Here is a 20,826-nt window from a genome sequence, read left to right as displayed (position 1 = left end):
CACTTGTAGGGTTCATCAAGTTAAATATTTTTGCAAACGTATTCATTTACCAAACCTGCCTTTTTTCCCTCATATTCTGCTCTTTCCCTCCTAATATTGATAGCTCATTGTCTAGGTTACTGACCACCACTCTGCTCTAAAAACAGTGGTCTGGTGGGTGTTTATATAGCTGTAATGTAGATGTATAGAGGTACTGTGTATATAAACTGTATAACATAAATAAATATGTACACTATAGATATATATACACTCGTCAAACAACTGTTTTAGAGCAGAAAGGTGGTCTGTAACCTTGAAAATGAGCTGTCAACAATAGAAGGGGAAATATGTATTTGCTAATTTATTTAACATGACAAGTCCCACAAGTATAACTATATTAGCTCAGATGGAAACACCCCTTTAAAACAATTTAAAATATATCATGTTGTATTTTGTTTTGCAGTAGTGATGCAATGTAATCTCTAACATATTGCAACAAACTGTCTTTTAACTCATGACCAGCACAGCATGTTGTAAACAAAGCCCTTACCAGATACACAGACACATACTAAACATGAATTTATTTTAGTGGTCAACTTTATTCAGGGGAAGAAAAAAAAACATAAAATGCACAAAAATCTAATATCAGGTAACTCTACGTCCAGCTGTAACAAAAATACTGCAAAGGCCTCAAATATCATTAACCCTATGAAAAGAATACTAATACAGTTTATCCTAGGTACAAACCAAAACACAATAGCTCCAGGACTTTAACAGCCTCTAATAATAATATTAATAAAAAAAAACAAAGAAAAGCATAAAAAGCACATCTGAAATGTAACAACAAAGTAAACAAATAAATGATGGTCCCGAAAGGGCAGGAATGTCCCCAATTATATCTTAGCACATGAGGTGGAGGGGATATAAGGAGAATGACTGATATCTCCTAGAGGGTCCTATCCCTTTAAATTCAAGAAGTGCTTAATAAAGGTTACCTTACCTTGGTTACCTTCATGTTGGCGGTAGGTAAGAATATCACTGTATAGCAATGATACACTAAAATGTAATTTATGTAACACATTTGTTTTCTCTGTGAACAGAAGACTGGTGAAGAGCTGTGCTTGGAGTTAGGTGATAATGTGTGTGGACAATGGTAATGTCAAGAGAACAGCTGCCATTTATCACACAAAGGCACACACTGTAAAGCTTAACAGACACAGGGTCACAACTCAACTCAGCAGGGGCAGGACTGACAAAGCTTGCAGGAGGAGCACAAGAAGGGACTGACAATACAAACAAAATGGCGGCCATCTTCAGAAGAACATGGTCAGATATATCTAACTGTTATATCAGTAAGCTTCTTGATCTAATTTTGGAAACTTCTTAATACATATATACTAAAAGACCCTATATTCTAACTGGTGATAACAGGGACATGTACTCCTTTAGGCTAGGTTTACACGATTTACAAATGATAGCTGTCTTTCATACCTACAGCCAACATTGTGCAAATAACAGCCATTTAAAAAGTAATGGATGTTATTTGTGCATTGACAGACATTGTTATAAAAGCAGGCCGTCATAAAATAGTGTGAACCTAGCCTTAAGCTGCACTGATTGTCACCTGGGCAGGTTCACCTATGTCATATATACTGCAACAAAGATATTTTTACACAAATCACATTGATTGTAGTTGGCACAATTTAATGGAAAAAAATAAGATTTATAAAATACTTGGGCAAGTTTGTTGACAGCAGCTAAATGCAGTCCTGCATAGGGTGGAGGATATATCATAATGTTGTTTTTTTTCACAGGGATCCATCACTGTATTTGCTATACCTTCATTTTTTACATAGGGATGAGTTAATTTACAGTATTAACAAATGAAGCTCTACTTTAGCTTGGCCGTCAACAGCCGGCTGCTTTTGAACTCTGTGTCACTCCATGCTGCTCTGCTCCAGGTGCCTGGACAAGCTGGATCCAGCCTGGATCCAGCTTTTCTAAGCACCCAGAGTGGAGCAGGGTTAAAATGAAGACTGCTGAGCTAATGTAGCACTTCACTTTGTTAATACTATAAATTTGCTCATCTCTAATGGAAACCATCAAAATGCAGGCTAGCTGTTGTTGATAAATCTTATTGTGGCTTGTGAGAATACCCAGAGTGATCTGACACTCACATATGCACACTCAAATAACAAGCATATGGATCTGTGATGTTTGTATTCGGTACTAACGTGCTATTCTTTACTATTATGAAGCTATAGGTAATAAGGTAATAATAAGTCAATAGGACTCACAGCTCCTTACACACAAAACATATATTACCATACTACAGAGGTCCCCAATAGAAATTACATATTTGTCAACAGCAGTCTCTAGCTAGCATTATATTATTGGCTACAGCCTCTTCTACTTCAAATGCTTTATATCTGTAGCAGGCAACCATTTTTCCTTTCACAATGCACTAGGAACCCATGACCTTCCTTTATTACATGGCAGCAAATGCCTCCCTCCAGAGCGTATGTTATACATCAGTAATAGAGATGAGCGAACCTCGAGCATGCTCGAGTCGATCCGTACCCGAACTTTCGGCATTTGATTAGCGGTGGCTGCTGAACTTGGATAAAGCCCTAAGGCTATGTGGAAAACATGGGTATAGTCATTGGCTGTATCCATGTTTTCCAGACCTTAGAGCTTTATCCAAGTTCAGCAGCCCCAGCTAATCAAATACCGAACGTTCATGTTCGGATCAACTCGAACCCAAACCCGGTTCGCTCATCTCTAATCAGTAACCATAGGAATATACTTTGTCCAGAAATACCATATAAACATTGAGCAGTGGCTCAGCTGGACATCAGACTATGTCAAAGCAGTGGAGCCAGCTAAAACTGTAACAGAAACACCGGTCAGCTGCCCTGGAAGCGACACATTGAAGGTTGATTGTAAATGCTACAAAAACACACAAAAGAAGACACATATTCAGTGAATAAATCTGTTACCTTGTTAATGTTTAGTAATAAGTTGTGTTGGATAGGAACTATTCAATGAGAAAACAAATAGATAATTCTCACTGTGGACAGGTGTCACTAATGTCATCAAGTTAGTTTAAGTTCTAAATGGCTAGTCTTCTGTATACTAGAACTTGGAGTGATTTCATGGTGTAAAAAGCAAATGCCTTGTTATCTTAAGGTGCACCTTCTACATGTAAACTGCATATAATATGGAGTAATTAAAGAATATTTGTACTAATCTGCAATAGCCTGATGTTTTTCACCCAACTCACACCTAGAGAGCTGCATTTACAATGACTTCTCCTATAAGTCCATTGGCTAATTTGCTTTCATCAGTACACCCTGCAACACTTCATTCTGGAATAGTTTTTTTCTTTTAAAGAAAAAAGATGTAAACACATCTCCAACAATGCACTACAGCAGAGCATTCTTTGTACAGACACCAGAAAGGGCTACAGAAAGTTGTGAGCCCAGAAGAAGCCAGCAGAACTTTGAATGCAGCTCTGGATGTAAATGGGAGTATAAGAAATGATAAAGCAGTAATTGCAAACAATCTGAACATGATGCATAGACGGCATATGTGTACACAGAGGTGGAGTTGCCCTTTAAAATACCTGCATAAGTAAATTATATATTATTGAGTTTTAAGACTAGAAACATATCTACATATATAGATACAGGAATAAATAAAATATATTCTAAGAGATTCAAAATAAATTTAAGTTAGTATCTAAAACATAAAATATAACAATTCTAATAACAGACTGTACTGCATCGAGAGAACTACTACTAAACAGTGATGTGGAGTAATGGCCCAAATGTTGTGTATCTGGTTAATTAGTATTATAGGCTGCTCTGATATGACTATTACTTTATGGGGAATTCCATTTTAGGCCACAACCACACATTGCCTTTCTTGGCTGTTTGATGGACATTTTTTGTGAAATAACGTCCATTTTTGTGCGGAATTACAGTCGTTATTTGAGCAAAAAATGACATTCGTCCATAAAAAACGCCCGTCAAACAGCTAAAAAAGGACGTTGTATAGTCTTAGCCTAAATGTGTTCCTCCAGTTAGTGAGTTGGGAGAAGGCCGGGAATCGCATCCTGAATCTGGATAAATTGGGATCTCAGTCATCCACTTATATATTTTTTTACATGTCCTTATCACAACATGAGATAATTTATTGTAGTACTGCCTCTCAGCATGGCCATAGAAGTTAGGAGTGCCTCCATAATCAGAGGAACCTTTTGATATTTTCTGGAAAGTTCTTCCATAATTGATGTGAATGCTCAGATATTACTAACAGTTCTTTAATTACAGGGAAATTCTGGGCAAATATACACTGTGTTCTGCCTAGTGCAGGATCTGGGAATAGGGCATGACACAGGGGTTTTCTCCTTTGTGTTTATTGGAGATCATGCTCCACCACCACTAAAAGTAGTGAACATTCTCTTTTCCCATCTATGGCTACATCTGTGCATATAATGTTGCAGTAGTTTGGGCTGAGGGCAGTGCCAGCAATACTGGACATTAAGTGCTATAAGTAGATAAAAGACCTTTTTCTTTTTACAACAAAATATAAAAACTTTTGCAAACAAAACTAAACTTTTATCAGTGGAGAGGATGGTCCAAACCAGACAGCAGTAAACCGTGTGCAGCCAAATGCTGGCAGTCCTGTGTAAGCGTCCTCCGTTGACTAGGCAGTGTAGTTTATGTTAATTGCATAATAGAGTCAGTTCTAATCTTGAGGCAGAGGGAACACATTTGGGGTTCCAGCTGCACAGTCAGCCTGGTCAGTGGTTCTAAGGTCCAGTGATTCCAGAGTCCGAGTTATCATGAGCCATAAAAGCCTGTTTGCAGAGGCTGCAGGAAAGAAGACCTTTATCACAGAGACATCATCGACTTCAAAATAGAGATCACTTCTTTGCAGACTTTTGTGGCCGTTTTGCTTCTGAGGTAACTAAAAATCTATTTCAGAGTTTTATTTATAAAAAGAAAAAAACAATAAAGCAAAAGAAGACGACCACTCTACAAAAATGAGGACCCCAATACAATCTGGGTCAGGGGTTATGTTGGATAAGAAACTGCATATATTTTGGGTGGTGAAAAAAGGGGTCTTAAGTCTGTATTTGGGGGTCTTGGTTTGAAAATGACCCCAGAAATAATCTGGGCTGATAGTTCTGTTTGTAACTGAGAGCAACATTTAGTCAGCTACTTAAAGAACAACCCTTTTCCTTGTGCACAGTAGCAGAGACAGGGCATTGCAAAGGTTTAGGATTCCTGAGGGACGACCTCCATCATCTTCTGTAAAAAGACAGTTGTGGAATCTATAGAGACACAGAAACCAGATTCATTAATGCAGCCAACAGATAAAAAGATTTACCCAGATTTAGTCTAGCATTCTGGTACTGCATTTGTTCTCATAACATGACTATGCACAGGTATCCGACATGGAAAATAAAGCTATAGGACATATCCAGGGGTCTTTTTAACAATGAGCTGAACAGCATAGACTTCACACTAAAAAACAGCAATAGCGAGTCAGCACACCTATGTAGTATTCCCAGTGTCACTGTCACATAAGAAAACTTTTGACACGTCATAGAGACATGTCAAAAGTTTTGATCGGTCCAGGTCTGAGTGTTCAGACCCATACCGATCGAGTGATAGAGCCGGGAGAAGACGCGCTGCAGCGTCCAACTGAACAAGTGATCAGTTGGACTTATAATGGAGCTCTATGGGTCCTGACTGATCATGTGACACAGAGTTGGGAGAGTACACGCTACAGCCAGTCCTCTTCTGACATGAGCTGTTGTACAGTACTCCCAGAAGCACCATAGATCGCAATGGAAGTGTGTTACAATGCCGTCTATGGCACTTCTGGGAGTTCTGTACCACAGCTCATGTCAGAAAAGGACCGCCCACCTGCAGGATTTGTTCGGGGGATCCTGCCACTGTCACCAAGTGATAGGTACCCTTTAAAGAGACTGAGAGAGAACGTAATTTACAGATTATGGATAAGTATCTGCTGGTTTGTTGAACACTCAGCTTATCCTAACTGCTGATCCTACAGCAAATGTAAAACTCTTATTCCCTATACCTGGGATAGCTGCAAGGACTACATACTGAAGAGGACAAGATTATATTCTTATACTTTGGTCAGCTGTATGTAATATTTAAGAAGAGATAGATGAGTTCCCTTACATGTAAACTGTAATGTCATAAGAGATACTTACGTATAGCCTGCTGTACCCATTCAGGCTTATTCTGCCACCAAACCCCAAAGTAGTAAACGGGAACACCCGATAATATGATGACAAAGCCGATCAAGCACTCAATGGGGGTCATGTAGAATGACACAACGATAAGGAAGACACAGGCAAGGATGAAGAAGATGGGGAGTGAGAGATTTAGCTACAATGAGAAGGAAAAAAAGCAAGTTAGGTTATTTCTGATTATGTAACCTATATTACAGCACATTAACACAAACACACACTTAGTGTGATACAGAATGAGTGAATTGTGAACCAACTAAGTGCAGGTTACCTTTGATCTCCACTATTTAATTTATGTATTTAACCAATCTACACAAACAGTGGAGTCATTGTGTACATATACTACATTGCTGAGTTATATCCCGTATTATACTCAATATTCTGCTGGAGGAGACGCTGTAGACATGCATTACATTTCTTATCCGTTATTAATCCTGAGTTACAGCCTGTACAGTACTCCAGAGCTGCAACCACTGTTCTTCTAGGTCAGGGATGGGGAACCTTCGGCCCTCCAGCTGTTGCAAAACTACAATTCCCATCATGCCTGGACAGCCAAAGCTTTAGGGAATTGTAGTTTCGCAACTGGAGGGGCGCAGATTTCCCATCCCTGTTCTAGGTGAATCGGTGTGTACATATATTACATTGCTCATCCTATACTGACAAGCAATGTAACTCAGGATCAGTGTAGCATAAGTAAAGTCGTGGGCCAGATTTATTTATCTGTTTGAGACAAAAAAAATCAACCACATTTTTGTCTCAGACATATAACCACCAATCACGGTCCATGAAAGACAGATTAACAAATCAGGGCCAGTGACTCCACCAGGAGAATAATGAGTGCAGCTCTGGAGCATAATACAGGCAGTAACACAGGATACTGTCAAAAGTGTATGCAAAGACTTTTCTGTTCCTACAGACTATACAAACAAAAATATATAAAATGCTATTTATTCTGTATATATGTGTGCTTCACCTGTACCCTTAGATCATGGGGACTGCCCTAGTTGCTTTGTTACTATTCCTGTCTTCCCTATACTCCCACTGTTTTCAGACTTCACACTGTGTGTGAATGGTCTATCCTCAGCAGGTGAACTTCTCCAGGAAACTTTGAAACAATGAGCGGCAAAAAGGACAAGGAAGAGGAGCAGTGGTCAAAAGTTTTGCCTCCCCCCTCCCCCTTGGTTGTTGTCTGAACTAACTCATAACATCAATACGGGGGCGACAGGAAAAAATGAACCCTTAAACTGTATCCAGCTGAGATCAAAGAAGCACAGCAAGTGCTGTGTGTTCTGACCAAAGCGGTGGAAACATTGTAAAAATGCCATTGTACCTGTCTACGGCCTCCAAGGCCAAGTTAGCCTTCAGTTTAGGGACCTTACTGCTCTCTGGTCATCTGAAATTTTAGGTCTATATTGCACCTTTAATGCCATGTTAATAAATATATTAAAGTACTCCCAAAATAGCGACTCCATAAATAAGCTGTTATTATGGGAATAGATTTCAGTGGCCATGGGACTGTTCCCAACTATCTCAGAGGCCAGCCTTGCGTGTTATTCTAGACATCGCTCTTGCAGCTAACAGGTGCACGTCCCATAATAATGTTATATTAGCGAATTGACATTTAAAATACATGTGGGAGCAATCTATTAAAAGAGCTGGAGAGTGCAGATGATGATTCTACGAAGCTAAGGGGCCTATTACATCAACAGATTATCTGACAGATTTATTTAAGCCAAAGCCATGAATGGATTTGAAAAAAAGAGAAAGCTCAGTAATTACATGTTCTCTGTTTATAGTTAGAGATGAGCGAACCTGGAGCATGCCCGAGTCCATCCGAACCCGAACTTTCGGCATTTGATTAGCGGTGGCTGCGAAAGTTGGATAAAGCCCTTAGGCTATGTGGAAATCATGGATATAGTCATTGGCTGTATCCATGTTTTCCAGAAAACCTTAGAGCTTTATCCAACTTCAGCAGCCCCCGCTAATCAAATACCGAACGATCAAGTTCGGATGGACTCGGGCATGCTCGAGGTTCGCTCATCTCTATTTATAGTCCATTCCTCAAAAAGAAAATCTGTCAGCTAGTATGTTTGTGTAATAGGGCCCTTACCCATCACCTGGACTCGGCTGTGGGCATGCTGCTTCATAGACAGAATAAAGACTGCTGTAAAGGCAGCTTGCACTCTGCACAGGGATTCACAAATCAGCCATGGGAATCTACTCTTTCCACTGCCTGCCAAGATTATTATTAAACTGTTATACCCAATAAATGGGGTGATTACATTACTAACTATATACTAGGGGATTTACATATATTAAGCTAAAGCACTGCAGCATGAAAAGATCCTCAACTTTTTAAAGGGGTACTCTGGCGAAAATGTTTTTTCTTTTAAATAAACTGGTGTCAGAATGTTATATAGATTTGTAATTTACTTCTATTTAAAAATCGCAGGTCTTCCAGTACTTATCAGCTGCTGTATTTCCTGTAGGAAGTGATGTATTCTTTGCAGGCTGACACAATGCTCTTTGCTGCCACATCTGTCCATGACAGCTAATAAGTTCTGGAAGACTGGGGATTTTTATATAGAGAAAAAATTACAAATCTGTAGAACTTTTTGATAACAGTTGATTTAAAAGAAAAAAAAATCACTGGAGTTCTCCTTTAATGACTTTCGTGTTTCAATTCCTCAACCTTTTCCACATTGCTTCTGCTTTCAGTGAACTCCTTTGCACCCAATGTCCTGTTCTGACTTCATACTTATTATAGCTGAAGGTTTGGATACCAATCTAGACATTCCTCTGTCTGCTAAACACATCAGCATCACTTTAGTCATGTTTGTTACAATTAGAGATGAGCGAACCTGCCGAGGTTCGGGTTCGTATGAACCTGAACTCTCAGCATCTGATTCCCGCTGTCTGCAGCCTCCGTGAAGAGGGTGGATACAGCCGGAGGACCGCCTGGAAAACTGGGATACAGCCTATGGCTGTCATTAATTTTGGGAAATGCACATATAGCCAGGCTAATCTTCCTCTCCAGCCGCTATACCGACGTCTCCCTTCTGTGCCAGTCACTGCACTGGTTACCCATTAAATATAGAACACAGTTCAAACTCCTCACCCTCACCCATAAAGCTCTCCACAACTCTGCCTCTCCATACATCTCCTCCCTCATCTCCACCTATCATCCTTCCCGTGCTCTGCGTTCTGCTAATGATCTTACACTAACCTCTTCTTTAATCAGAACTTCTCATTCCCGCCTCCAAGACTTCTCTCGTGCTGCACCAGTTCTCTGGAACTCTTTACCCAAAGGCCTCAGACTTATTTCCAACATCCCCAGTTTCAAGCGCGCCCTGAAGACCCATCTCTTCAGGCGTGCTTATAACATTTCGTAATCTCGTCTCCCTTTGCTATCCCCTCTCTATAACTTCTTTGGTGCTATGTACACTGTCCTTGTTATCTGAGCTAAGAAAATGGAATGTGACTGGCTTGCCCAGCCGCCTATAGGCACTTAGAGACTCCATGTACAATGACTGGAACATTGACAAATAAAGCACTTGTTGCCTCTCGTGTTACTCCCAGTCATCCTAGCCTGTAAGCTCTTGAGAGCAGGTCACTAATTTGTTATTGTAACTTATTCATTGTATAATTTAATATATAACCTGTAATGTATTTATATATTTAAATAAGCGCTGCGGAATCTGTTGGCGCTATACAAATAAATATTATTATTATTTCCCTTAATTTAGTAGATCAGGCAGGGTTTAGATTCTGTAAAAAAAAACGTGATGTCACAAATCAGTTGTAATTCAATTGTAAAGTGTCCTTGCTCTCCAAAGTATTCCATAAATGTATTCAATCAATGCATTTGGAGGGCACCGAGCAGGGAGGGAGAGAGGTGCCTGTGCATCTAACTACCTCCCCCCTCCCTTTCTGCTCAGTGCTGTGGGACACATATACACTGTACTACTACTCCCATCACTGTACTACTACATCCCATCAGTAGTACCAAGGCCATCCCCATCACCCACATATACACTGTACTACTACTACATAGTATGAGCAGATGATGGGGGAGTAGTACCAGGGCCACACCCATCACCAACCCCCCTCCACCACATATGTACTGTATCACCCCTCCCATCATCTGCTCATAGTATGAGCAGATGATGGGGGAGTTGTACCAGGGCCATCCCCATCACCAAACCCCACCCGCCGCCACATATGCACTGTACTACTCCTCCCATCATCTGCTCACAGTATGAGCAGATGATGGGGGAGTAGTACCAAGGCTAACCCCATCACCAGCACCTCCTGCCGCCGCTGCTGCACTGCAGTTCACATACCCTGCCGGAGACTGCAGAGCTCACCGCCGCCCCCACGTCTTGCCGACTCGTTCCCTGATGTCACCCCCGGCGGCTTGGGGCAGGGGGTGCTGTTGATGGAGATAGCCCTGGTACTACTCCTCCATGATCTGCTCATACTATGAGCAAATGATGGGAGGAGTAGTACAGTGCATATGTGGAGGCAGTTAACTGATGGGGATGGCCCTGGTACTACTTCCCCATCATCTGCTAAAACTATGAGCAGATGATGGGAGGAGTGGTACAGTGCATATGTTGCGGGGGGCATTGGTGATGGGTGTGGCCCTGGTACTACTCCCCCATCATCTGCTCATACTATGTAGTAGTAGTAAAGTGTATGTGTGTCCCACAGCACCATGCAGGGTGGGAGGGAGGGAGGGAGGAGGTAATTAGATGCACAGGCACCTTTCTTCCTTCCTGCTCGGTGCCCTACAAATGTATTGAGTGAATACATTTATGGAATACTTTGGGGAGCAAGGACACTTGCTCCCCAAAGTATTCCATTAATGTATTCAATCAATAAAGCATAGTGTACATTACACTACATAACATTACATACATTTCCATAGACACAATACAGTGCCATAGACTTCTAAATATAGTGCGCCCCCAGCTGGACACTCTATAGGAATTACAACTGATTTGTGACATCACTGTTTTTTACAGAATCTAATCCCTGCCTGATCTACAAAATTAAGGGAAATAGTACTATATGTGCATTTCCCATAATTAATGTACATTAGGAATTTGTCTAACTTTCCATAAGTATTAACATAGTAAAAAATAGCTTTTGTCCTTAAAGAACGATGCCTGGGATACCAATCTTAATAAATTCCCCCAAAGTGAATTAGAAGTCCCTTAAAGGACTAATTAAAGGTTAATAAAAAAAATAATGTATTTCAAATAAACTGGTGCCAGAAAGCACCAGAGTTTTGTAATTTACTTCTATTAAAAAAAATCTCACCTCTTCCAGTACTTATCAGCTGCTGTATATCCTGCTCTAAGTGGTGTATTCTTTCCAGTCTGCAGACCAGTAGAGGTTTTCTATGGGGATATGCTACTGCTCTGGACAGTTCTTGGCATGGACAGAGGTGGCAGCAGAGAGCACTGTGCCAGACTGGAGAGAATACACCACTTCCTGCAGGACACAGCAGCAGCTGATAGGTACTGGAAGTCTTCCGATTTTTTAATAGAAGTAAATTACAAATTTCTGGCACCAGTTGATTTGAAAGAAAACACTTTTTGATGAACAACCCCTTTAAATTTTAGTGGCATAAATGTTAAAACCCTTTTGTTTCTATTTCAGGGGAGGATCATAAAGGTACAGGCAGGGGTATAATCTGACGTAATTTGAAAGCAGAACACGTTGGTACAGTGTTGGTGAGTACACAGATTCTGGACTTTCTACTTCGTGTGATTTGGTATCTGTGCAGCCGGTGGGCATCATTTATGCTTCCTATCTTATTATTATCGTTAAATGGAGGGAACTGCCATTGTCACCGCTCTGTTACCTTACAGCAGAAGCTGCATTAACTGAGCTATGGATAAAAACCTGCCTCCTGGCTACCATTATTGTCTGCAGAAAGATGATGAATTCCTGAGGTTTAACATGATTTAATGGCTTGATCTTTTATGGATGTAATTGTACATAATCTCTCAGGTCCTTACAAGCTGTGCATCTATCCACCCCACCCTCCCTAAAGTCACTGACTGCCAGACACGCGGCCTGGTATTAGTTTAATAGTAGTGCCTAAGCGATGCTATGCAACAAGTACAGACAGCAGATATAATAATACAGGAGATATACACTGCTACAAAAAAATCTTGTTTTTTTTTTTACAATTGTATTAAGTATATCTACTGTTTGTATCTTTCTATGTACTTGCATTTTTTGCTATAAGCCCACAAACATAGGAGTCTAAGTAGTACTTTGCATAATATTCTTGAACTAAGCAGTGCTCTCTATGCACCAACATGCCCAGTGTGCTGGCTTAGGTACAGTTTAAAGAGGACCGGGAGAAAAAGGAGCATTGCACCTCACACCTATGGCTGACACTAATGCCACTTGGCTACATTTAATAACCAACGCCAGGATGTTGGTATATAATTTGATCAAACCATACTGCCCCATGTACCACGTGCAGGTCCCCTGGTTCACATGAGTCCCTACACTAACTCACCATCGTGTCGGTCGGAGAACACCCACCCACCCAGCAAAGCGTGCACTAACAGGGAAGGGAGGGCATAGGATGGCCCTGCAACCCCATATTTTAAAGAGGACTTCTCACATAAGTTATGATACAGTAATGATGCCACAACCAGGGGGGAAAAGGTCTGCCCCAGCTGCTGAACTGGCCGCTCAGATAATAAGTGACTGGAGCAGCATCCCACCCATCAGCCGGGTCATGACGTAGACATCCGGGCATCCCGGAGCCCGGTGGGGGTCCCGCGGCTGGTCCCGATGGGGGTTCTGCAGCAGGTAAGTTAGTAATTGTGATCAATTTGCCCCCTTCCCCTGCAGGATGCCTGGTTTTAGAAAATGCCAGACTTCTCCTTTAATAAGGAGACAACTGGGCTCACTCTCTAATGACTGGTGGGTTTCTCCATATTACTGTGTATAGGAAGAAATCTGCCAATCGAAAGTAGGTGAGCAGGACCAGCTGCCGATGGGTGTTGTTATCCTCTTTAACTTAAAAAACAAGACATCTAGCTATTGAAATCAACTGTTAATATACAAAAAGCACCAAGACCTTACTACTACTACTCAATCATAAAACTTCAGTTTTTTCTTAAAGGGGTGTTCTTATCTCAACTAGCATGGTTAAACTGGTAGGCAACATCAATATTTTTGGAAGTACATTCATTTAGCAAACTTGGCTCCTCCTCATTGACAGCTTGTTGTTTAGGTTACTATCCACCACTCTGCTGTAACAGCAGTGCTTGGCTCAAATATATACATATAATAGTGTAGATAGATTGATATATATTAAATCTATATAAACACTATATCCAGGCCTGTATTTGCAGTTCATACTGCCGATGACCCAAACCTACACCCCCAGGAGACGGGAGAGGTAAGTGTTCAGCTCTGCTTCTATATTACGGTTATGTTAAAAATGCATTATAAGAACACAGCACTTCAGCGTTTTGTGGGTGGTCTTCTCTTTTTTTGCGCTAGGTGTCAGGCTTAGCATATGCGCTTTTTAACTGCAGACAAAACTTGCAATGCCAGTCCCACCTGGAGTTCGCAAGCGCATGCAGTAGTCACAGCTGCTAACACAACAGGGACACACAGGGACATGTGGCCTCCATTTACAGCTTTTTTTTTTATTTTAATAAAAGTTTTTCTCTGGTGTATTGTTTTTTTAACTCACTTTGCAAGCTTCACTAGTAGAAGGTGTAAACAGCCTGTAAAACAGCTAGCTTTAACCCTGCATTGTTACCCCAGTACCCACAAGCACAGGACTACTAGGAAAAGCCGGGTACCATCCTTTCTGGAGCTTAAAAAAATGACACTTCTGATCCGGAGTGCTAGCAGGCTAGTATTATTAGGCAAGGAAGGGACAAAATAAATGGTGACAAATATGGCCCTGACTATATCTATATAAATATTTCAGCCCGGCAACTGCTTTTACAGCTGAGAGGTGGTTGGTAACCTAGACAACAGAATGGAGGAAAAGTGCAGGCATATCGGGAGGAGGAAAGTTGGCTAAATGAATATATTTTCAAAAATATTTATTTTTATGAGACCTACATGTTAACCTACGTTAGATCTGGGTACCCCTTTAACTGGGCCTCATTGGTTTCTTACCTTAATGGGTCTCTCCAGTTCTGGTTTCTTGTATCTGAGCCACAACATTCCAATGATTGCCAGCGCTACACACAGCCAGTTAAAGAAGCTGAAGAAATTGATGACTGAAAAGATGTCATTTGAGAAAGCATACAGCAGCGTCATGGCACACTAGAAGAAAAATAAGGAAAAGAATGAGGCAGAGAAAACAGACAATAACACAGATTCATTTAATATGCTACATGAAGAGATCTTGTGAGGGTTTACATATAGACACACAATATGTAGATGCTTTATGAATAATGCATGATGAATAGAATTCCAAAAGGGGTTATCCGGGCTTAGAAGAGCATGTTCATTTTCTTGCAGAAATAGCACCACTCTTGTGGGTTTTGCAGCTCAGTTCCATTTAAGTGAATTGAGCTGAATTGTAGTACCACATACAACCTGAGGACAGGGATGGTGCTGTTTTTGCAAAAAATTAGCTGTATTTTTTAATCCTGCATAACCCCTAAAGCTATAGTGAACACACACAGGCAGCAGAAGGAGATTTGGTAAGAGGGCTGTTGGAGTGTAATTTTACAGGACAATATAGGATTATTTGCCATTCAGGGTCTGTGAAAAGATGGGGTCCATTTGTGACTGTCAACAAGCATCTGTTACCCTTGTAAGAGATGACTGAAAGCAGAGAATGACTTATACTTCCAAGTAGTTCTTTGGTTTTTGGGGAAAAACTCTTATATAATGAACAGATTTCTCAGCAGCAATCTCTTCCAAATAAACAGTGACATCACATTTTCAGCAGATGACTGCCCTCTGTCCCCTGTTTACAAAACTAATAGAATAAGTACATCCTTCTCATCCTTTCTCTCACATAATAAACTTTACGGAACAGAAATATGGCTAAAAGCCACCAAAAATGAGCAGCTTTAACATGCAGCCCACATTCTGTTCCTTAAATTAAAGTAGCTCTAAACAAATAAAGTTTAAAAAGCATTAATGTGATTTAGTTTTTTAAACATGTCTCACAGACATGTCAAACGTTTCGATCAGTGTTGAGACCCCCACTGGTTACTGGAGCACTTCACTCTATGGCTTGCCACCTTATTTTTATTTTATTTATTTTGGATAGCCACTTGAACTATTTGAGTTGGAGACGAGCCAAGGAGTGAAGCACCCTGATGTGAGCTTCTCCCAGCTATATGTAGAGATCATAGAAGTCTCAATACTAAGGGCTATTGCACACGTCTGCAGAATTCCGTCCGTGCATGGACGGTGTTCTGCAGACTAGACCCCAGGGCTCCCAGCATCATGATTAATTATGCCATGTGGCTGTGTCAGTACACTAGCACGAACTTTCAAACAGTATCGGAGCTACTGACATCATAATTGATCATGATGCTGGGAGCTCCGGGTTTCAGTCCGCAGAAAACCATACATGCACGTATGGAAATCTGCGGACGTGTGCATTGGCCCTAAGACCCAACCAATCAATACTTAGAAATGTCTATGTGACATTTCAAAGGTTTTTTTTTTTTAAATGACCGTAACACTTTAAATAGGGTGATGTGGGTTTTAAAAAAAACCTGGTGTCCCCTAACGGGTTTGCGGTGATGACATCACATACATCATGACACTGAAGCCAATCACCAGCCTCAGAGGTCATGTGCCATCTATGCAGGAAGAGACTGCTCAGACCTGTGATTGGCTGCTGCATCACATAGACAATGTATTTGAAATGATCGCATTAGGTGTTGCAGGGAACAACTTTTTGGTGGATTCTATCCTGTAGCTATTGTTTGAACCCCTGAAACCCCTTTAGTGGCTGTATAAAGAAAGGTTCTGCAACTTTCTACTATACTTCAGAGGAGATTTATGCAAAATGTAGACAAAAGCTGTGTTTAATGTCTATAGCGGCCAACCACACCAAAACTTCCTTTTTCAAGAGTACTATGAGAACTTAAAGGGACACTTTCACCCCCTTTTTGCATTCTGACTTCTCTACACAGGTGTAATGGGTAAATTTAGCAGTTTTCATACCTTATTTTATATCATACGTCATAGTGCTTGTTCAAATAAAAAGTGATCCTTTATCAACTGCAGATTGTGAAAAGTGGGCGGGGCTTCACGGCATTAGGACCACTTAGCCCCGTCCACAGCGCCACTGTTAGGGGTGGTGATCCCTACCTATTGGGAGGTATTGATCAAGGTTGTGGATATTGCCTGTGGCAGAATACCTGTATTTCCCCAAAGCGCCACTGTTGGCCTAGACCTTTAGGCCAGCCTGTTCAAATGGCCGACAAAGGGGACGGGCCAACTGTGGCGCTGTGGGCGGGGCTAAGTGGTGCTAATGATGCAAAGCCCCACCCACTTAACACAATCTGCAGTTGATTAAAGATGACTTTTCACTTGAACAAGCAGCATGACGTATGATATAAAATAAGGTATGAAAACCGCTTAATTTACCCATTACACCTGTGTAGAGAAGTCAGAATGCAAAAAGGAGGTGACAGTGTCACTTTAAAGTGTGCTGTGATTGGCTGCTATGGAATCAATAATAGTTTCTTTTTAGACAGCTTTCATAAACCTAAGCCCTTTGTGTTTTACTTCTGGAACATTCTAGTTTACTTTTAACTTTTCCAGGTCTAAACAATCCAATTAGCTTTTTCTCTGCATTTTGTTTTAGCTTATAATGGGGTATTCTAGGGAGATACAATTATACCTAACCCCTTCATGCCAAAGGTCATTGATGCCCGGATGTCCAGGTGAAATTGAAGCAATGTTCCTCCCCACCTTTTAAGAGCCATACCGCTTTTAATTTTCCACCTACAAGGCTGGTAGGGGTGTCATTTTTTGCGCCATGATCTCTAGTTTTTATTGGTATGATATTGGTGTAAAAAGAAAAATTTTGATTGCTTTTTATAATTTTTTTCTAATATATAATTTTAAAAAAATCTGCAATCTTGATTTTTCTCCTCTTTACGGGTATAAACACACACACCGTATATGCAGCGTATTTACTGCTGCGATACACAGAAAATACGCAACAAATACGCAGCAGATTAGATCTAAATAACTGAACACAGCATCAAATCTGCTGCAGATCTGCTGCGTATCTGCTGCGCATACAGTGTGTGTGTGTTTGTACCCTTAATTTAAGCCCCTTCACTGCACTGAAGGAATATGTGAGATGTGGAAACTAAAAAGAGGCAAGACAAGCAGAGGCTGCAGAGTTGGTACGACAATAAAAAAGAAAGAAGTGCAAAGTCACGGTAGAGTAAATCTACAGTAGAAAATCTGCACCAAACTGTGTGGATTAGCCACTGTGGATTTGCCTGCGGATTTTGAAGAGAATAAAAAAAATCGACTGGTTTGAAATCCGCAATTTCATATTTTGATGCAGGTATGACATTTAACATGGGTTTATTGCAAATGTTTATCCCAAATAAAGTAATTGTGTAAAATTAGCAACAAATCAATTACACAGACTGACTAGCATAAAGCCAGACCACTGTACAGAGTGCAGTTCCAGGCACATACCGTGAAGATGAGAGATGGCATTGGAGTAAGCAGTCTGGGGTGAATCATTGATAGGAGAGATGGCAGATGTCCTTCTCTGGACCCGACATAGAACAACCTGAGGGAGGAAAAAACACACACTTAGGACTAAAAATCATATAAAGGGACAAACACACAGGCCGGATCTGCAGCGGATTTCCATCCCGCTGCGATTATGTCTTCTCAAAGAAACTACAGGGAAGTGATGAGCAGCAGATATCGCTGCTAATTTCGCGGCGAGAAATTCGCTGTGGATCTGGCCTGTGTGTTTGTACTCTAAGGGGGTTTCCTGAATTTTTTTATTTTTACTTTTTAAACAAAATTATACATGGACTGCTAATGAGAGTGCACGTGATTGAAGAGGCCAATGATTGGTTGTGGTGCTCCATTTCTAGCATGTCCATCAGGGACTTGATGGCAATGGCATTTCACCAGTGGTGAACTGAGAGAAGAGTTCATAGCTACATAGTTAGTATGGTTGAAAAAAGACACATCTATCAAGTTCAACCAAAGAGAGGGTGGACAATGGGTAGATTCTATACATATGCATTATTGTTATTTTTGTTCATAGTTAGTACGAGGAATATTTCCCCCCCCCCTAATTTCTGCTGCTATGTTATTTAGTACATGCAACATGTCCAAATGCCCTTTTTGCAGCAATTTCTTTCCAGTGGCCACATGTTATATCAAAGTCTAGTGAATTATGAAATCATCTACAAGCAAAACATATTTCTGATGGTGTTCTTCTATTGCATTTTAACCATTTTTTGTGAAAAAGGCACAAAAGGCAACAAACACTAAGCGTGAGTTTTTTTTCTCTACAGGAAAAAAAATGACTGAAACTTGGCCCCAAAACTCCTAGTAACTCTCCCAAAATGTCACCTAAAATGTCCAAGTATATTACACAGAAATTTGCAACTATTTTATATAAAAAATAAATGGGAAATCCCTTTCAAGGTTTTCCCACTGTTATTTTAACATTCAGAACTAGTGCAGCTCTGCCACACTACATCTAGCACATGTGAATCCAAGCAAAGACACCTGCTAGCCCTTCGCTGTCCTAAGGGTGTTTTTGATAATAAAGCTTCTGTAATTAGGTTGGTTACTCTTTACTTTGGCAGAACACGATCTGTTTGTCATGTTACATCAACATATTCATCAATTGTAAAGACACATGAAAATTCATAGTCAGTTTGGGGTTTGTCTCTAGAACCTTCATTACCTGGAAGATGTAAACAGTGACCCGTTCACAGAGCCGAAACAAGACAATCCCACAAAGACGGGAATGATCCAGGCCATGACTCCTAAGTGATAGTTACCGAAATCCTGGTGTAATAAAGAAAACAAGATCTTGTCATATAGCTGCTTAGGAGGAAACAATACAAGACACAACTGATACAAAATAAAATCAGCTAAACAAGCTGAGGATACTCTGGTGTGGGGGTGTATCACTTTATAATGGGTGGAAGTCTTACAAATCTGGATGGCACCCCCTATAAAAGCTGCAGTGGTAACCATATTACTTGTTAATCATTTTCCTAAAAACAGACATGGCTAATGTACAATTCATGTACAATAGGATGTTTGGGCAAAATAATTTTTAACTGTTTCAAACAGTTGTGATTCCTCCCAACAGTAGACCGGACTAAAATGACCTGTCGTTTCTGCTGATCATCACAGTCCTAGATTTCTTTAACAGTTATTATTTTTCAGTGGTCTATAACTATATGTGACATCCAGGACTGTGGAGTCGGAAGTAGTTTTGGCTGGAGTCGGAAAGAATGTACCGACTCAGATTCCAGCTTTTTAAGAAAATCTTTTGAAATTTCATTATTGTATTTTCACATAATTTTTTATAAATGTTTCTCATCAATATATTTTATGTTCTATTAATCTAAGTACCTTATTTATCACAACTAGAAAAACACTTTCTCACATACATTTAGTTTCCTCAAAAAATCAGAAATAAAGCACTGGCCCTATTAGACAAGGGTGGTTGGGGTTGTATCTGGTCCATGGTTCCAGGGCGGACTGTATCTGGTCCATGGTTCTATGCTTTATTTTCACCTTTATTATTAGGTTATCATTTTACATTTTTTTTGGCCAGATTTTTAGGCGATTTTTGCACAGATATTTTGTTGCACTAATGCACTTAGATTGTACTATGTAGCACTTTACTGTGTATGATTGTTTATTTTTTTCAAATGGTTTACGCCTCACTATTATTATTCATAGCAGAACATATGGACCGGCCACAGATAGGGGGAGCTATTTACTTCCCTTATTAGTGCCCTGTAGGTTATTACCCTGATTATTTTTCAGGAATACCTGACTATTTTGTATCCCCTGTATTGGGATTTTTAGTGCGTTTAACTTTTTTGTGTATTAATAAAATTGATGTGTTTATAATTTTCTAAATTATTTGTTGTGATTTTCTTGTGGGGTGCACTCATAAACATAGTACCTTCTTGGTTCTTTATATTGTTCTATGTAGTGTGGTTGCTGGTACAGAGTGGCACCCTCAATTTTGGATTGTTTACTACTTAGGTAGAGCCCCCACTCTTTTTATTTTTCATATTAGGGGTTGTGTACTATGGCTGCAGCAGGTTATGTGTGTGTGCTATGGCTGCAGCAGGGTGTGTGCGCGCGCTGTGGCTGCAGCAGGCTGTGCATGTGTGCTATGGCTGCAGCAGGGTGCATGTGCTATGGCTGCAGCAGACTGCGTGTGCTATGGCTACAGCAGGCTGTGTGTGTGGGTGCTATAGCTGCAGCAGGCTGCATGTGTGTTCGCTATCGCTGCAGCAGGCTGTGTGTGTTTTTGAGAGAGAGAGAGAGAGAAATTAAAGGGG

The 20,826-nt window shown here is 40.5% G+C and overlaps 1 protein-coding gene across 1 annotated transcript in view; it reads right to left on the bottom strand.

The window, feature by feature from the left end:
• Positions 1 to 558: 558 nt before the first annotated feature.
• SLC7A5 (solute carrier family 7 member 5) overlaps positions 559 to 20,826 on the bottom strand; it is a 45,095-nt gene continuing 24,827 nt past the window's right edge. The window contains exons 6-10 of the mRNA XM_069966295.1: positions 19,200 to 19,303; positions 17,960 to 18,056; positions 14,441 to 14,590; positions 6,230 to 6,407; positions 559 to 5,320 (exon numbers count right to left, since the gene is read on the bottom strand). Of these exons, the coding sequence (XP_069822396.1) occupies positions 5,265 to 5,320; positions 6,230 to 6,407; positions 14,441 to 14,590; positions 17,960 to 18,056; positions 19,200 to 19,303 (585 nt within the window). The 3' untranslated portion in view covers positions 559 to 5,264. The remainder of the gene's footprint in view (positions 5,321 to 6,229; positions 6,408 to 14,440; positions 14,591 to 17,959; positions 18,057 to 19,199; positions 19,304 to 20,826) is intronic.

Source organism: Dendropsophus ebraccatus, chromosome 4, assembly GCF_027789765.1.
Source record: "Dendropsophus ebraccatus isolate aDenEbr1 chromosome 4, aDenEbr1.pat, whole genome shotgun sequence".
NCBI classification, from domain to species: domain Eukaryota; kingdom Metazoa; phylum Chordata; class Amphibia; order Anura; family Hylidae; genus Dendropsophus; species Dendropsophus ebraccatus.
The sequence above is the reverse complement of the archived record's forward strand: the minus strand, read 5'-3'. Positions and strand labels throughout refer to the sequence as shown.